This window comes from Astyanax mexicanus, chromosome 7 (genome assembly GCF_023375975.1).
Source record: "Astyanax mexicanus isolate ESR-SI-001 chromosome 7, AstMex3_surface, whole genome shotgun sequence".
Classification (NCBI taxonomy): Eukaryota; Metazoa; Chordata; class Actinopteri; order Characiformes; family Acestrorhamphidae; genus Astyanax; species Astyanax mexicanus.
In genome coordinates, this window is record NC_064414.1 from 26141830 (window position 1) to 26162019 (window position 20190).

General features: G+C 38.0%; 1 protein-coding gene across 6 annotated transcripts in view; it reads right to left on the reverse strand.

Moving 5' to 3' along the window:
* The window catches only part of fgfr3 (fibroblast growth factor receptor 3), an 82548-nt gene that overhangs the window by 32079 nt on the left and 30279 nt on the right, over positions 1-20190 (reverse strand). For 3 of the 6 annotated variants that reach the window (XM_007230891.4, XM_022684929.2, XM_007230892.4), the window contains exons 4-5: positions 19439-19504; positions 6911-7080 (exon numbers count right to left, since the gene is read on the reverse strand). In XM_007230891.4, coding sequence (XP_007230953.1) covers positions 6911-7080; positions 19439-19504 — 236 coding nt within the window. The remainder of the gene's footprint in view (positions 1-6910; positions 7081-19438; positions 19505-20190) is intronic. The other 3 variants (XM_049481322.1, XM_049481323.1, XM_015608290.3) reach the window with 3 other exon arrangements.

Genomic DNA, 20190 nt, shown 5'->3' on the forward strand with positions numbered 1-20190 from the left:
ACAATGAGATAATAAACTAAGAAGGACCAAAACTGAAAGAGAAAAGAAAACTGAGAGAACAAGAATGAGATATCAAAGTGAGAGAGATGTAAAAAAGAGATTGCAAAGTTATATAGATAGATGGATAGATAAGATGGATGGATGGAAGGCGAAAGGATGAATGAATGGAAAGAGAGAGAGAACGAGAGGAAAAATGAGACGGCAAAATGTGTGAGAGAGAGCTCAGTGTGCTCACCCCAGTCTAACACCTCTCAGCAGAGAGATAGGTGTGGATTAAAGGGTTGAGGGATGAAGTTGCAGTAGAGTTCATAGAGAGAGAGAGAGATAGCACACACAGGGGGGCACAGACAAACAGATGGGGACAGTACTCGAGAGAGAGCGATAGAGGGATAGAGAGAGAGAGAGGGGTAGAGGGTAGAGAGTGACAGCAGGTGAGAGGAACAGAAGGGGGGAACAGAGGGCAGGCTGAGAGCTGAGGTTTCTGTAATGCGGGTGAGGGGAGGATTTATGGGGGTGTCAGGATGGCGCGGGCTCATTCAGACACAGGCACAGTGCTGCTTAATTTGACCCGCAGAGACAGGAAGCTAAAACTACTGACCCCTGGGCCGGTCATTAAAACAACAAAACTCTTAGGCTCTCCCTCTGTTCCTCTCGCTCTCGCTCTCGCGCTGCGTTTCAGAGTGCAGCAGAAAGCATGGCTCTAATTGGAGACGCTGAAGTTCCAGCATCAAACAAATCCATCAATCATTTTACAAACTTCCTATAATTACATACACACAGATGCACATACACACATATACACACACACACACACACACATATGGACACAGAGATTGATCGGAGCTCTAAAGGCCCAACTAAAGGCCAGCAGGCGGATATAAATACAAGACTAAACTAATAAAACACACAAACTCTGCAGACGTTTAGAAACTGAAGGAAGTCAGTGAGAACATGTACCAGCAGAGAGCACAGAACCTGCACTTCCACATTCACTGTCCTCTGAGTTCACACACAAACACACACATATCCATTTAATCCTCATGTAGTCTTAATATTCTGTATATTTATCTTGTCCTAGAACTATCTGTGGTATTCAGCTTTCATGAAAAGCTGTCTTTAAACACAGGAATTTATTCATTCTCATTGGTTTCCTTATACTATAGTGTGTTTACATACACACAATAATCTGATTATATTCAACTAAGCGTTCTTAGATCTGATTATGGTCAAGAAACCTGATTTAAACCCTGACAAACAGACCTAGATTTAGGCTAAGCATTCTGAGTTCCCAGCTCATGGATACTCTTACTCTGATTTCTTTTGGTTTTCTCAGTCTAAACACACCAAAGCTCGTGAAAAAAAGCTTATCTCAGGCTTAACAGCAACACCATAGGAAGAATGCCATAAGAAGGGCATCACATGCTGCTTTAAGATTCTTAGCTTGATTGATTAATTACTTCTGATTAGATTACACCTAGGCTGATAATGCTCATTTTTGACGCTTAACCCTTTCAGACCAGTGAAACATATAAGAATGCTGTTTTCTGTCTGCAGTGCACACAAAATAAATATCTAATAGTCCAAAGAGAAGTCTTTATAAAAAAATAAATCCACATAACTAAAATATTTAATTTGATTTATTTATTTTTATTGTCCATTGCACTGGATGCCTGTGCATTTTTTTTTTTAGATTTCATATTGACCTTTTTACTTCATGTCACATCTGGTGCTGTAGGCGCTTCTGTTCCTTCCACACTGAGCTCCAACGGAGGTTTGCAGTTAGACAACTACACTACCCAGAACGCACCACACGCTGACATCACATACACGCCCGGATTACTAATGACCCTTGAGTATTTAAGGACACTTCACTAACACACAGGTTCCGCGTATTGCCTGGTTTCTACCACTTAACAAAGCGTTACCTACTCTGTGATTGTTTTTCTGTGTATGACCTTGCTCTTTGTTTTTTAGCTGCCGATTTCTGGCTGTACCTCTGATTTACTGTGTTTGACCTGGACTGTTTAACGTTTTCAATTTTTGGATTATCTCTGTTTCCCGTTAATGGTATGGTTTATTCTCTGAGGCTTCTGTTTACCGGTGCTCTACTTTGTTTTTGTATCACTCCTCTTTATCTGCCTTTTATTTGAATAAACAACCCATTTTACTGTATCCGCGAGTGTCTGTATTCTGTGCACACCATGACACTTCACAAATCATCTATAAACAGTAATGTTAACAGCCTGAGAATTTTACAGAATTTAAAGCTCCCTTTAAAAGATGGATTAAACTGTTTAAATGGTTGGTTCATTATTTACTTTTACACAGAAACTTGTAACAAAAGGGACGTCCACATTTTTATCATGCCACTGTGTTATATTTACTATGAAAATGACACTCTGATTTAGTTTTTTGTTTAAGAGTAATTAATATGTAATACTTTTAATATAATCAAGGCAATCTCATTAGACGGAATTAATGCAAATGCATGCACGCTCACTTTCCGCAAATTGTGCATAATGGGCTTGAGGCTGGAAGTAAGAGCGCCCCCCCCGTCGAGAGCCGTTTAAGAAATGAAGTCAGGGATGTAGATGGCTTAATACAGTCGTGCGGACGGACGGACGCACTTGTTGATTGAGCTGTTTAACGGGCCGTAAGACGTCGGCACACACCAGCCCGGCTCACACACTCTCGCACAAAAGCCCCTGTGTGTGTTTGTGTGTGCGCGGCGTGACTAACCTGTCGCGCTGTAGATTAGCATTCGAACAATGACACCCTGGTAGCCATATGTGACCATGACGATAGCCACGCCTCCCCTGTCAATCAGCTACTTTCTATCGCCACGGCAACACCCACACAGACCCGCCCCTTTCTGATGACTCAATAGAGGCGTGAACTCTGACCCTATAGCCCTGCCAGTGAGTGTAGAGTTTGGTGCACGTGTGTTTGTGTATGTGTGTGTGTGTGTGTTTGTCTATATAGGAGAAAGCTGTGGGAAAGTCAACTGTTTCAACAGCGGACTAGACAGTTTTAAACAATACGACTACAGGCAGCGGCTAATTTTCTTACATCTAGAGCTCATTAGGCATTCAGAGTGCATTTGCACACTATTTATCAAGCTCTGATCACCAGTCCTGAAAACAAAAGCCCTATTACCTCACTCCTGACCACAGCTCCCTGTAGCCAAACAAAAGTACATTATCTTATCTTAAACAAAGGAGAAACCTAAACCTGATCACCCGTTTTCTGCTTCCAAATTTCTGCTTAATAGTCTAAAGCAGTTGTTTCCATTCCTGGTCCTGTACATTATAGTGGTTTACTGCTTTAAAGGAGAAGTCTGGTGTGAAACGGACTGTATGTGATGTAGTGAAACATGATAATGAGTACAAACTTTGACTTTTGTCAAATAGCTCACCTCCATTCATAACCAGCATTTTTAAAATACAGCGCTTTTAGCTGAGGCTCCCAATAGTCTTACAATGCTGGTGATAGTGGCATAGCATTGCCCATACCAAGAAATCACTATTTTTACACCATTAACAAGCTCAAAGTTGCTTTACTTTGAAAACAAACAGGTAGTTTATTAAAAAAGACACACACTGTGTGTTTATGCACACATTACCTAGAGGTAGTTCTCAATGTGCTGCCATCTTGACATTAAGTCACGATAAATTGACTGATGAGCATGAACAAATAGGTAAAACAGGGACACAACAGGTGGTATTTTCCAAAATTTCTCCTTGGGGATCAATAAAGTATCTATCTATATATGTATCTATCTATGTATCTATGTATCTATGTATCTATCTATCTATCTATCTATCTATCTATCTATCTATCTATCTATCTATCTATCTATCTATCTATCTATCTATCTATCTAATTCAAACATTTTACAGAATTAATTTCGCTGAATTAATCTGTTCCCCTATCCTACCAACTTGTTCTAGCTTGTCAGTCAATGTATTAGGACTTAATCCGTGATTTAAGTTGGTGGCCAATGAGGTGTGGAGCTACTCTGAGCTTGTTAATGGTATATTTATGGTAATGGTATGCTATGCCCCTATTGTCAGCATAGTAAGTCTGTTGGAAGCATTGGATAAAAGCTCTGTATTTCAGAATGCTGGGGGTAAACGGAGATGGGCAATTTGACAAAAAATCATATTAATTTTTATGTTTCACTAAACCAAAAGTCCATTTTACACCAGATTTCTCCTTTAACACACCACTTTTCACTCATTAAAAGGCTGATAATTAGCCGATTAGCTGGATCAGATCTGTTAGAATCAGGGTAAACATAAGACCACATCCACGCACACATATTCAGTTATTTTTCCTAAATGTGTTTCATTCTTGAAACTCAAAGATACAAAACTAACATATATTAGCATCCTAGACTTTTATGGGGTAATATGAATAAAATGACACATCACCTGCAACACCACAGAAAAGAAAGAAACCATAAGTTTTATTCCAAACTGCACACTAATGCCTATGTAGTAAACTATGCTAGTCAGTAAATTACAGACTCTAAATTCAAACAGAACAATGTATTTTTGTAATAGATACAGTATTTACGTTTATTTCTATGTGGAAATCGGAAATGTAGTGCTGTCTGTGTGTTAACTTATGTGGTTCACTAATTACATTACAATACATTACATTACATTACATTTGGCAACATGTTAGAGTTTTCAAGCTCCCCAAAATGTACATGTTCAGTTATGAAAAATTATGTTTTTGTGTGGATGGGTGAAAAAATCCTCTGTAAATATATCTGTCCACTTAAATATATCTGGACATGTGCGGAAGAGGCAGAAGATGTGCAGGGCAGAGGGTTCTCCAGGTTATGGGCTGGGAACCACTGATCTATATCAATGCTTTAGCTCAATAAATGGGCTACAACACCAACATTAACTTTCTTACACACTTTAACTTTTGCTAGAACTTTTGTATCTGTGAATTCTGTGTGTTTTGTATTATTGCTTGTCTAAGGTGGCAACAATTAAGTAACAGTTTTAATAGTAAAATGAAAGTTTCACTTGGAGTAATAAAGTCGTCTCCCTCATGCAGATGAGCAAAGTGTCCCCACTGTGTCAGGATCCTCCATCTTCACAAAGAGAATAAAACAGTACACACACACATTCATGGCATATTTACATATGCATAGCTTTTGAAGGTTATGACTTTAAGCCTGTTGCTTTAATAGAGATTGAAGGAACTCATTGTGAAGCTGTCAGGCCGAGTCTCGAGCCCTGACCCTGACCCTGTTTGTGTGTGGGTGTGGGTGAGTGTTTGGTTGGGGGGAGGGTCCAACAACAATAAAGCTGTCAATGCCATCTTCAACTCTGACCCTACAGATGAACTTATCACCACGCAGCTGGGCATCAGAGATGTGCGGCGATGAGAGTAGAGAGGAATACACATTACACAGCTCCAATTAAACGCACTATATTCATAATTTGGAACCTCTGTGGTGGTATTAAAGCTGTAGGTCTGGCTTTATTAAAAGCGAGTTTTTAATAGTGAAATACTCTTGGCTTTATTGAGTCTGAAGTAAAGTCTAAGCGTAGTGCTAATAAAACCCATCAGGAACAGTTGAACGTCTACAGCACAGATGTGAGTCTCTATATGAGTTAGAACTGCTTTGCTCGTAACATTCCTCCTCTCTCTCTGTTAAAGTCTATTTGTGTGTGTGTGTGTGTGTGTGTGATTGTGTGCGTGTCACAAAAAATGTCCTTACACTAGAAAAGACACCTGCATTGTGAGGACCAACAAAACGGTACTGACCTTGTAAAGGATAAAAGCTAGATCTTTCCTTTTTGTACTACAAGGGTAAGATCAATTAGGGAAAAGCAAAGTTTTGGTACTCCTGGTGTAATTACATGTGGTTATAACTAATGCTTTTCTTGGAAAAAAAATCAAGTTTCAAATATCTACTGTATGATTTATTTCTTTATTATTCTTAGTTTTCTTTTAATGAGTCAAAAAACTCAACTGTTGTTTTACCAGATTTGTGCAACATTTGCAAAAGGAATTTCCTGGTCAGGGTCAAATAGGCAAAGCTGAATAATGATATTGTGTTTTCTGTAGGATTTCTGTGGATTCGTCCTTTTTTAAAATAAAGCAAAAGACTGAAATATACTTAAAGATATATACAATTTGACATAAAATGTGGCATGAGCTACCTGTGAGTCCCATGACAACACTTAACGATTGTTGTAGACTTCTTTATGTATCTTATGGGTCAAATAGACAAAGCTGGAAAATGATAATGTGTTTTTTAAATAAAGCTAAACATTTAAATGTTGTTTTACCAGATTTGTGCACACATTTGCATACAGCATGTCCTGGACAGGGTTAAATAGGCAAAGCTGAACAATGATATTTGATATTTGCTGTTATTACTGGTATAAATTACATTACATGTAATGTATTCCAATATGTGCATTATTAGTATATCTTTACTATATAATAACTAAATAAATGTACATGTTTTATTATAGAGTGAGCATGATTGATACTGTTTCATCAGATTTAGAGCAGTTGTCTCGTCTAATGTATTTGATATTTGAAATACATAAACAGCGTGACATATCTGGGATCCTTTACCAAAATAAAGCCCCCCTTTGTGTGTGTGAGGGCTGCATGTAAGTGGTGTGTCCCTAACCTCCTGAGAGGTGGAAGAGGTCAATGTTTTGTTTCTAAACGTCTCTCTCCAGGACAACACTTGTCCCACTGATTTATGCTGATAGTAAATAACAGCAGGAAGAACACAGAGTGCACTAATCACTGTTACAACTCCTAACTCCTACCATCCTGAGAGACAGCAACAGGTGCACACTTCCCATAGAGAGAGAGAGAGAAAGAGAGAGAAAGAGAGACATACACATATGACTGAAAGACGCACCTTAATGCCGCCCATCCTCTGTTCCCCCTTAAACTCTTTGCCGTTCTTCAGCCAGTGGATGGTGGGGGTGGGGTTTCCAGCAGCAGCGCAGCGGAACTTCACCGTGTTGGCCGCAGGAACAGCCAGCAGCTTCTTCTCCATCCGCTCTGGATGTGTCCAGTAGGGAGCTTCTGATTGAAGACAGAGATGTGTGATATTAACCTTTTGAACACTAGAGTTAATATACAGTTATTTTTAAAATTAAGACTCATTTTACAGTATTCTAAGTTTCACTATGCATCTAATATGTACATTCCTGTCACAAAAAAAAGAGATTTAGGGAAAGACTTAAGTTCTAAAGCAGAAGTTCTAAGGTGTTTTATGAAAGCCATGTTTTTTTTCGACGTCTCTATTGGCAATCAGATTTGTTTGTGGTCTCAAGAAAGTTATATGAAATTTGACATAAAATGTGGCAAGAGCTATCTGCAGGTCCCATGATGACACGTAACGATTGTTGTAGACTTCTTTACATATCTTGTTTTCTACAGTTGGGCTAAACTTGCTAGAACAGTCTAATCTGGCCATGTTGGCAGTTGTTTTACACTTAAATTACTATTCAGACAGTGGAACAGCTGATTTTGTAATTGTTTGAGACATTTAAAATAGCTTTCCAGACTCATCTGCATCTACACACTTCTTTCTGAAAGCCTCAGGGAGTTATTTGGATCTGGCCATAGTGTTTCACTCACCAAGATCGTATCAAATGTATGTATCTCCCATAAAAGCACTCAGGACTGAAGGGAAGAGCTGGGAAATCCAACAATTTTTTTACTCTATCAAGACTTTTATTGTGATATACAGTACAATTTGTTATAATGGGCATAATGTGAATATAATCACTGCCATTGTGTAACTTGTTTTGCTTTATTAGATGCAATGCAGCAGTTTTCTTTTTTTATGATTTTTCCCACTTTTCTTCCCTCTTCTTAAGCTATGCAGATTATCTCACCCACTCAGCTGCTCAGCTGTACTCCCCTATCACTAGTAATGCCCCAACACCAGGAGGGTGAAGACTAGCACACTAGCACACCTCCTCCGACAGCATCACTTTTAAAACTGCTGAGTCCCATCACAGCACACTTGGAGGAAAGCGCAGCGACTCGGCTTCAATACAACAGCTCATAGATGCCTTGTGCTGATCATCATCAACCTTTGGAGCAGCCCTGGCTCTAGACTGCTTTGCTTGTGGAAGTCAGTTTAAACTGGAAGAAGTGTTCAATTCACCTTTTTATATTCTTGCCTCTCATGTTCACACTGACAGAAACTGTTGTACTGAACCAGAGTGAACTCTGAATGAACTTCTCCAAACAGTCTGCCGCTTTTTTATGACTCAAAGAGCCAATCAGAAATAAGCAAGGACATATCTTCACAGTTGCACAGCACAATGGGTTTTCGTGATTGGTTCCCAGAATTTTTGAGAGATAATGACTGGGATTCGAACCAGCAATCTCTTGATCATAGTGGCAGTGCCCTAGTCCTCTGGAATGCAGCAATTTCTAAGCAAGTACAAATCACTGTACTAAGCATGGGATAGTGTTTATATCTGCCTCTACCGGTGTATTCTGTCTTCAAATGTTGCGTTTTGCTAAATTGTCCTTAAATATCGTGATCGTGTTTTTTAACCTTACTGCCCAGCCCTATTTAAGGGGTTCAAATCACACCAGACATCTACAGTGTGCTGTAAGCCTACTTTTCTAAAACACTGCCTCGATTATGCCTTCAAATGAGTATACAAGAGCTCCTATTTATTCTATGTTAGCAGACCATATCAAATAGTACAAAATTACAGATATAATCTAGAGTGCATGCTTTGCTTTGCTCAAGATGTATGTGTATGACTGTGTGTGTATGACTGTGTGTGTGTGTAAAAGTTTGTCAGGGTCTATAGCCATTTTCTACAGTGAGGGTAGGGGGGTGTTCCCCTTCTCTGTGTGTGTGTGTGAGTGTACGAGTGTGTGTGGAGTCTCTGTGTGGGTGAATGTTTATGGAAAATGTCTCTTGTACACTGTGGCAGCGTCAGACTGGCTGCCTAATTCCCAGACTGAATAAAGATTTGTTTGAAAAGGAAAACACACATGCATACCCTCACTCACACACACACACACACACCAACAGTGTGAATCTACGCCTGAGAGCCAAAAAAGAAAATCTTTCTTCAGAAATTTTAACGCACTCTGGTAGCTCTTTCTCAACCATTAAACATCAGTCCCTGATTTTGCCTGAACTTTTTTTTAATCTCTTAGATCAGCACCTACGCTGAGAAGCATGATGAACCTGTTCTAACTTCAAACCCGCTGTAATGTTTCTACACGTCAAGATGAATCTTCTTTAGTGTATGTTCTAACTCAGAAACGCTAACTTTAAAAAAGGAAAGCACATTCTGAAGTGAAGTTTAAAGGTGTCTTAGGATGGAAAACTTTATTTTAAACTTTAAAACGTTGGTATAGTTGAATAATGAGACTTGGAAACTGAAACAGAGCTGGAAAACAAGAGAGTTCTACCAAAAACTACAATTTTTTTACATGTTGATTAATTACAATCATATCACCAAATATACATAAAGGATAAAGGTGATAATGACTCCTGAAAACATATATGATGTTGTTGATACTGGAGAGCAGCACATGACCTCTAGACTCTGCTATGCTAACCAGGTCTCATAACATGGCTTTTCTTTTTTTTTTAAAGCTAAAGCTAGCTTAAGCTATTACTATGTGTTTTCTCCAACACTTACTTCTCTACAACGGCTGAAAATACCACATCTGACTGCCATGCTGGAGCTAAACACACACTAGAAAGGAAACTGACCCTTCATAAAGAAAATCAGTGTGTTTTATTCTGTGGCAAAACACTGTAACAGGGTTGTAAATAGGTTAAAACAATGAATTTAAATAATGTACTTACTATTTATTCATTGAACAATATAAAAACTCTAAATTGAATAAATAATTAAATGTAAAAAAAGTTTCTGCCTTGAAATTTGTATCAACCTATTCATTCTGAACTTATATCAAAATGGGTTTATTCGTCAGATAATTACAAAAAAATATATATATAAAAAAAACATATTCTCTATATACTCTATATTCTATAAACTACAGACACATTTCTCCAAATTCCAAATAAAAAATATATATATTTTATCATTTAGAGCATTTATTTGCAGAATATCAGAAAGGATGCAGAGCTTTCAGACCTCAAATAATGCAAAAAAAAAAAACAAACAAGTTCATATTCATAAAGTTTTCATAAAGAGTACACAAATCCCTGTTTTTCAATCACAGTTTTCATGCATGTTCTCCTCCACCAGTCTTACACACTGCTTTTGGATAACTTTATGCCACTCCTGGTGTTAAAATTCAAAAAGTTCAGCTTGGTTTAATGACTTGTGATCATCCATCTTCCTCTTTTTTTAATTAAATCAGGTAAAATCAAAGAAATTTTTATGTGGTGTCTTATTTTTGTCCAGAGCTGTTTATATATATATATATATATATATATATATATATATATATATATATGTATATATATATATATATATATGTATATATATATATATACATATATATATATACATATATATATATATATATATATACAAAATACAGAGTTAATGGTTGACTAATGACACAATATGCTAGGCCCTCAGTATTCCTAGTGTCCATAGTTCTCTCATAGTTTTATACCTACAGTTTACACTATTCTCTCTCTGCACAGGGGTTGGAAATATTTTTTTTTTATTGATAAATTATTTCACATAACACTGAACACTGTACAAACTGCACATATCAAACTCTGACTGCCGATGACGTTTTTCTATTGTAACTTAATATCAGTACACATTTCCTGTATTGCGTAAAGGTCTTCAAGTATCCTGATTTAATTTTGTCCCACTGCCCACCCCCCCATCTATGTCTAATCCTGAGCCCGCTCTGCTCTGTCCTCTCTAAAACCACTGCAGCTGTCAGCAGCTGCTTTACCCCACACTTAATCACAGCCCGCTGAGGGGAGCGCTGGACGAGTGAACGGACACAATCTAAAGTGGAAACTCTAGAGTGGACTTTAGGATGATCGGAGCCAAGAAAGCCAACAGCTCTTCATATCTGCTCAGTCTGTTCACTGCAGAGATTAGATTAAGCCCAGAGATATTACAGAAATGAATCTAAGACAGGTCTGGGTATAAACTGGGTTTAAAACTGATTTAGAGCACATTTGAAGCACAGCCGTGGACCTAAAGCAGTCGTAACTTTTGGTAATAGACCTGTCTTGATAATTACATTATTAATTTATTGTACAATATATCTCTGCTGTCCAATGAAAAAAAAACATACAATTTTTTTTGTAAACGATTCTAGATGGATAGACCAATAGAAATGCTCTAAATTACCTGAACTAAACTTTTTCCCATAAAATTTTCCATTAAAAGATAAGCTCCTCATTTTGGAGATCCTTGATTTTTATTGAACAGATGAAATATGAACAACGTTCATAGACGTGACTATAATTCATTTTGCCAACTTTTAATAATATCTATTATATTGTTCTTACCAAGGACAGTCTATTTTAGGTGATTAATGATCTTTATTTACTTTTTTTTGTTGTTTTGTTTTGTGTCACTACACTCTGCAACATAAACATTTATAAATATATATACATTAGTTAGGTAAAAAGGGTAGGCAAAATAAGCTAAAGCTTCAGCCTATACCTTTTCGGTTTGTATTAAATGTTTAAATACAAGATAAAGGATGTGATTTTTTTTCTTTTCTTTATTATCTATTTTTTAACCTTTCTTACATGTGTGTATGCTTTGCAAAAAGCAACATAAACTAAACTATGATTAAACTATTAAAGTATTTATATGAATAAGCTGGTATATAAACTTTGTTATTTAGAATTAAATAGTAGTTTATTTTTATGTATGCATCATTTTTTTATAATATTTAAAAGATGCCATTATATTCCTAATAAATACATATTTAATACTGTTTTTTTCCTATTATCTCCCAAATTTACTTGGCCAATTAGACGATGGCAAGCTACATGAACAGGATTCGAATGGGCAATCTCCTGATCATAGTTGCAGTGCTTAACCTGTTGGACCACTCTGAGCCAATAAATACAGTTTTAATACAATTTTTTAATAGAATTTTGTTTTTCTCATTACCTCCCAAATTTACACGGCCAGTTACCCAACTCACTTATTAGGACTCCCCCTTTCACTAGTGATGCCCCGACACCAGGAGTGAAGGGGAAGACTAGCACATGCCTCCTCAGATACATGTTCCACTTTTGTAACTTTCTCTTTTTGTAACTTTACCGAGTAGCATCACAGCACACTCGGAGGAAAGCGCAGCGACTCGGTTCTGATATATCAGCTCACAGACGCAGCCTTGTGCTAAGCGACATCATCCTTTGGAGTGATAATGGGGAGGAAACACCATCTACCCACCCACCTAGAGAGAGAGCAAGGCTAACTGTGCTCTCTCAGGGCTCCGGTAGACGATGGCATGCTACATGAACAGGATTCGAACCGGGGATTTCCTGATCACAGTAGCAGCACTTAGGAGCCCCTAGATTCAATGCTGATTTAAAGCATGTTATTATATTATTATCCTACTATATTATCATTGTCAAATCTATCATATCATTTGCTTGAAATGGCCTTAAAATTACAATAATACAAATTAAAGCAATACTTTTTAGGACAATATATCATCCCAGAAGTTATATAAATAGTTATCGTGACTGGCTCAGATGTACCCTCTCAGCTTTCCCTCTCGAGCTGCTATAAAGCTGGTATCAGGAATCACAGTGTGAAGGGTGATCTGCATGCTGGAATTTCCTCTGGCATAATGGGTACAGAGGTCCAGCTCACACACACACACACACACACACACACATATACACACACGCACATACCCTGGCACGCAAGCACACACACACCCACACACACACACCCACGCACAAACAAACAAACACATGCAGCACTGCTACATTACACTTCTGTGAAAGTCTCAGATGATTTGCTGCCGCTTAGTGGACCGCATCCAGCAGGAGGACAAGAATGGTTCAGCCCTGTGTGTGTGTGTGTGTGTGTGTGTGTGTGTGTGTGTGTGTGTGGTGTGGCTGCCCTCTCCGACACTCTTGTAGAATTCACTAAGGACAATCAGAGCTTTGAGTGGACGACGGTCTCCCTGCCAAAATAAGCAGAGCACCGCTATCCAAAGCCGCCTCAAACACCGGTGAACAGAGTGTTAACTGTGCGAGTGTAGACGGTGCACAGGAGGGCACAAACACACTCATTCACTGATCTGAACTAGTGCAAACGCAGATGAATACGGTTTTAGCACGGTGCAGTTGTTTGCACTTTGATTGGTGTAATATAAATAATAATATAAAGTTTAAAGAGAGTGAGAGAGAGATTTTTAGATATACAAATATTGAATGCATTGCCTGTCTTACCTATATTCTACTACTTTCTACACTGATTAGACGAATGTACCATCACTTTTGGCATTTTATAAGAAAGCTGAAGAACTCTATGGCCCTGGCTTGCGGGATTTGTGTGGTCACAGATCACATTCATTAGCCACTACCCACTATTTTTCCGCACACTGTTACATATACAGCTCTGAAAAAAATTAAGACACCACTTCAGTTTCTGAATCAGTTTCTCTGATTTTGCTATTTATAAGTGTAAGTGATCATCCATCTTTCTCTTGATTTTATTCCAGAGGTTTTCAATTTGGTAATATATATATATATATATATTATTAATATATATATATATAATATATATATATATATATATATATATATATATATATATATATTAGAGCTGGGCGATATGGCCCAAAAAAAAAATCAGATTTTCGATTTAAATAGATTTTTTTCCCCTACTATAAATCTCCTAGAGTTCGCTAGAAGTCGCTAAATGACGTCATTGCCTAATTTGCATAATACATGTTTTTGAAGCTGTAAAGGATTAATATTGTGAGAGAGAAAAAAGTGAGTAAAAAAACACTCTAAATATGTTAGAAATGATACAAATAAACTTCAACAAATGAACTTCTGTTGCTTTATAAACAGGCAGTCACGTCTCAAAATAACTTTATTTTTACGCAAACTACATAAATTAGTTTTTTTGACGTGTTGTTTAATGTTATTATAAGAGCAGGGAGGGAGAGAGGGGCGGGGCTGCACGCGGGAGAGAGGGGCGGGGCTGCGCGAGGGAGAGAGGGGCGGGGCTAAGCTCAGGGGAGCATCGGTGGTGAAAATTAAAACTCTAAAGACTTTAACAGCTGTTCAAATTCGAGCAATGTCCCAAAATCTCCTTTAAAGACTGCACTTATATTATAAACAAAGCCATTACTGCACATTGTTTGAGCTGAAGTAGCTCTAAAATGGCACATAGCGATTAGACCAGTTGATTGCCACTCGCAATGTAATTTAAAAACAAACACCTTAAAACTCTGAAACTGTTTATCAGTTTATAGAAATCAAGGTGTTCTACATCAATTTCACTGAAAAAAAGCCGCTGTCTCTGAAGCGCAGTCACTTCTTGTTTAATTCACAGTAATAACCCCTCCCGAGCTGCGCTGGATCTGACAGCATCTTTTCTTTTCTTCTCACTTCAGAAGAGCAGAACCTTGTGTGCACGCAGATCCCTGATGTGTGAGACAGTGATGTCATCAGACTAACTCACATGTTCTAAACTCACAGCAAAGCTGAATTTTCACATGATCATGATGATGTGTTCCTCTCTCTCTCGCTCTCTCTCTCTCTTTCTCTCTCTCATTAGAGGTGGATTACTGGTCATTAAACTCTAAAGGGGGTTTTAAGTTTTCTCCTAATCCACCCCCCACCCCCTCCCTGCTCCGAAATCCAGCAGCCGCAGGCAACTCACACCACACACATATGACGCTGAACTGTGTGAAAGCAGATGGATTTATCAGTGCAACATCAGGCTTCTAACTTTTAATGTAAGTTAATTAAGTAACTATGGTGAAAGAAGTGATTTGATTTCAAATAGGACAATATAAGGATTTCTACATCTACATGCATAATCAGTTGATAGTCCAACCAAAACTCACTCAAATTTGTTAGTTTTCCAAAAGCAGTGTGTAAGACTAGTGGAGGAGAAATTGATACTGGGGAAAAAAAAGTGATAAAGCAATATGTTTATATCTGCTCTATACTTTGCACTCTTAAAAATTCAACATGGTGTGACATTAAAGGAGAACTCCGGTGTGAAATAAAGTTTGGGTATAGTGAAACGTAATTACGAGTACTAATTATGAGCATTCCTGAATACAGAATTGTTTCCAGTTTATCCAGATAGGCTTTAGAATTGGCGCTATAGGGGCATATATTTGTCCCTGTTGAAAAATCGCTTTTTCCACCACTAACAAGCTCAAAGCACAGGGGTTGGACAATGAAACAGAAACACCTGGTTTTAGACCACAATAGTTTATTGTCTCAACGGACAGTTCTGGTGGAAACAGGAGAGTTGAGGTGCACACTGAATTCTGCCGTGATTTGAGCAGCCGTGGTTTTATGTCTTTTTGGATACAATCCGGGTTAGCACCCGAACAACCCTTTCAGACAGCTTCCTCTTACATCCACAGTTAATCCTGTTGGATGTGGTTGGTTCTTCTTGGTGGTATGCTGACATTACCCTGGATACCGTGGCTCTTGATATATCACAAAGACTTGCTGTCTTAGTCACAGATGCGCCAGCAAGACGTGCACCAAAAATTTGTCCTCTTTTGAACTCTGGTATGTCTGGTATGTCAAAATGACAGGTGTTTCAGTTTCATTGTCCAACCCCTGTACCTCCACACTTCATTGGTAGAATTGGTAGAGCCGGTTCCATTATCCTACCTATTCGTTCATGCTTGACAGTTGACTTGCCAGGACCTAACTAAGATCCGAAGCATCCGGAGAACTAGTTAGTGCTACGCAATGTGAAAAGACTATTTAAAAAAACTTTCTGTGCACTTTCAAAGTTCTCAATGCCACGTTTTAGATGCCAAGGCTTTCCGAATTCCACCAATGAACTATGGTGCTATTTTGACCCTGAAAAAAACAATTTCTCTTCAAAAATATGCCCCATTGCGCCCATTCTAAAACCTGTTTGGATAAACTGGAAATAATTCTGTATTCCGGAATGCTGTTCACACACGAAGGTCAGCTACTCATAAAAGGTTAGTACTCGTATTATGTTTCACTACACCCAAAGCCCGGAGTTTTCCTTTAATAATACAATATTTCCTTTTGGTATTAAGCAGAAAAAAGTTGCAGTATGAAGTTTGTTTGATTTAATTTGCTTTATTTATATAAGCACACATTGTAATGACAATGCTGGAATGATATACTATGCAGCCCTAATTCAAATTTGAACCCACCTGTTATGTTGCAAGTAAAATAATACATTCACAGAGCAGGTAAAAGTTTCTCAAATCTGATCTTGATCTGTGCTGCAGTGTGAACAGCAAAAAAATACATCAATAAATCAATTCTGATTTGGGCCACTTTCATACACTGTGGTACTAAAATCTGAAATGTATCCAATACATCACAGTGCAACTTAGTTTGAACAGCCTAATCAGAATTCATGTGACTTTAGCATCAAGACCTTGACTAGACACAATGTAAAATGAAAGAAATTGTTGACGAAGGTTTTTAGTGCTGGAATAGTGTGGTAACAAACTTCTAGGTAACTAAAAGGACATATTGCAAACCACTTTTTGATTGAAAAGGTTTGTAAAGAAATGGCCAAACGCAGCCACGAAAAAAACATGTCTGCGGCATCAAGAGACATAAAAAGGTTAAAGATACTAAGGCCACAAATCAAAGAAGTGGCCATGGCAAAATAAAGTGCCATTTTACAGCAAGCTCAGTGAAAAGCCTAGCTGTCAGCCACTGAAGCTGCTTAATTTTTCTCATTTTGTTAAAATATAGTGATGTAGTGATAATGAACAACCTAAAAAACACAGATTTGGGTCTCTTTACATGCTGTGTGAATGTAGTCAAACTGATCTGAAAGGTCAAAAAACACAGGAATGTTTAAGCCTGTTTTATTTTCAGCAGAGTTAAATTTTGGGGTGTAATGAGTGTAATTAACATGCAAAAAATGTTGGATAACACACACAGTGACTAATGCAATACTGCATGTGAATCGTTTGCATTAAACCCATACTTGTGTAATTTAGAACATTGTATACATTTACATGTATGACACTTATCTAAAAGCTCTTATATAGTGCGACTTACAATTTTATTCCTATTACAGAGTTTGGCCAATGTAGGGTTAGGAGTCTTGTCCATGGACTCTTATTGGTGTAGAGCAGTGTAGCAGTGTAGCAGATTGGAAACTGAACCCCAGTCTCCCACATGATGTGGTTGCTCACTGGCATGCAGTGGTGTTATCCACTGCACCACACCAACCACACCTGTATAGAGGCTACAAAATGTAAAACTATAAAAAAATTTAGGCAGAAGTGATTTGTTGAGACAAAAAAAAAACTATAAAACTTAAGGGACCGCTCATCCTGTTAACATGCCTTAACCCGTGTACCTGCTACAGGTGTAGGTGATACAAAACCCTTATTCTCTGCAGTAAAATAAATTACAACTTACATTCTGTAAAGGGGCTTTAAGGGCTTTAAAATCTCCTACAGGACACTTGGAGAAGCTGCTTGAATTCTCTTTACTTCACATAATAAGTTTAGATCAGTAACATGAATCAACTCAAATTCTGCAGATTTGAAAATAGCCGTAAAAACTAGACAAACATAAAGAAACTAAAATGCTTGGAGGCGGTGAATTGTTTAATTGGTATTCAGGATTTGTTTTGATTTTCAAGTTTATAATTTTATTTATTAAATTTTGACATTTGCAGATTTATTAGACTATTTTTCTATACTTTCTATTACAATTATAATTATGCAGTTCAATAATGTTTCTTATCAAACATGAAAGCTTTTACAGATTTAGGGGTGTCAGGCAGAAAATTGACAAAAGTCCTCGCCTGTTAGGGGGTTGGTAACCCCCTTGGATGGTCCATTTGATGGCTTTGTTGATGACATTCAACTAACCTTCAACTGAATGTCTATTAACTGCAACTTAACCCTATGTTGAATGTAAATAATTAAAAATAGAACATAACCCTACACCTAACCCTAACCTTAACCCTTAATCAACCCTAAAATCTAACCCTACACCTAACCCTAACCTTAACTCTTAATCAACCCTAAAATCTAACCCTACACCTAACCCTAACCTTAACCCTTAATCAACCATAAAACCTAACCCTACACCTAACCCTAACCTTAACCCTTAATCAACCCTAAAATCTAACCCTACACCTAACCCTAACCTTAACCCTTAATCAACCCTAAAATCTAACCCTACACCTAACCCTAACCTTAACCCTTAATCAACCCTAAAATCTAACCCTACACCTAACCCTAACCTTAACCCTTAATCAACCCTAAAATCTAACCCTACACCTAACCCTAACCTTAACTCTTAATCAACCCTAAAATCTAACCCTACACTTAACCCTAACCTTAACCCTTAATCAACCCTAAAATCTAACCCTACACCTTACCCTAACCTTAACCCTTATTCAACCCTAAAATCTAACCCTACACTTAACCCTAACCTTAACCCTTATTCAACCCTAAAATCTAACCCTACACTTAACCCTAACCTAACCTTTTAATCTAACTCCAAATGTTAAGATTAGCGTTTGGGTAAGAGTTGAATTTTGGGTTACATTCAATAGAGAATAATTTACTTTCACATTTCAGATCAATTGCATTTATTAGACATGCAGTTGAATGTTAGTTAAATGTCAGTTAAGCATCATCAAATAGACCATCCAAGCAAAGTATTACCGGGGGTTTTAATGTAATAAACACAAATATTCTACTTCTAAACCAGGTCAGTCTGACCCAGAAACATTATTCCATTAACTGTTCTATACCTTTAGATATAACAGAAGGGTTAAACCTATAAACTAATAGTAAAATATAATTTTATTCATAGCTTACACACAAAAAACAAGGACACACACAAGTGCAGCAATACTCCTCGTAAACTTTTCAGCTTGTCAGTTTTTAAAATTTCACTTGAATCAAACTGCAGAGCCAAGCAGATCCAGTTTAGAGATTCACATTAGAGCTTTCTCTGAGCTTCCTGTACCCCCAATCCCCTCTGTCCACAGAGCCACAGGAGCTGTCAGCAAAACTCCAATGATCTCTCTCTCTCTCTCTCTCTCTCTTCCCTGCTGCACACACACAGAGCTGCTTGCGAGGGTCTGTTTCTCGGTACCAGGGGAGAGTAGATGATGAAATGAAACGCAAGCTAAAATCATGAATGACAGGCCCAGAATGAGCTTATTAAAATACAGACAAATGGACCCAAACATCCAATTCCAAAAGGAGGAATTTCAAATTGAAAGGATGAAATGAGGGAACACACCATTTCCATTACCTGCATCATCTGGCTCTTCGTCATAGTCTTCATCGTCGCCAGACGAGAGGGAATCTGAGAGAGAGAGAGAGAGAGAAAGAGAGAGAGAGAGATTAAATTACCTCGTGGCACAGTAGTGGCTTTTATCACACAACAATGAATCTATTCATAATCGGCTGAGTGAGGAAAAGTGAACTGATAACAAATCAAAAATAATTATTGCATACACAAATATACACACACACACAGGCATTCACAATGACCCCCTAACCCCCTCTCCTCCTAAACAGCCACACAAACACACTCACACACACACTCACACACACACATTCACACACACACACACAGTGGTTAATGGCTGGCAGATGTTGGTAGGCATAGGCACTCAGTAAGCAAAACGTCCATGAGATTTCTGACAACAGCTGTATTATTACACAACCACACACACACACACACAGACTGAAACACACACACACTCTGAAACACACACACACACACATACACACTCTGAAACACACACACACTGACAGGCTCACTCCCGTATGGTAGTTCTAAATGAACTCATTCAGAGGGAGGAAAAAATAACATGACCCCGAAAAAGAGGGAGATTATTCACACCATACCTCAACAGTCGTTCACACAGGTAGTGGCTCACACACACACACACACACACACACACATTTCCACACACACATCCCCATTTCGCAGCTAATCACCCGGCTCTAAGCCTTACCTGCCTGGGACTCTATATGAGATTCACT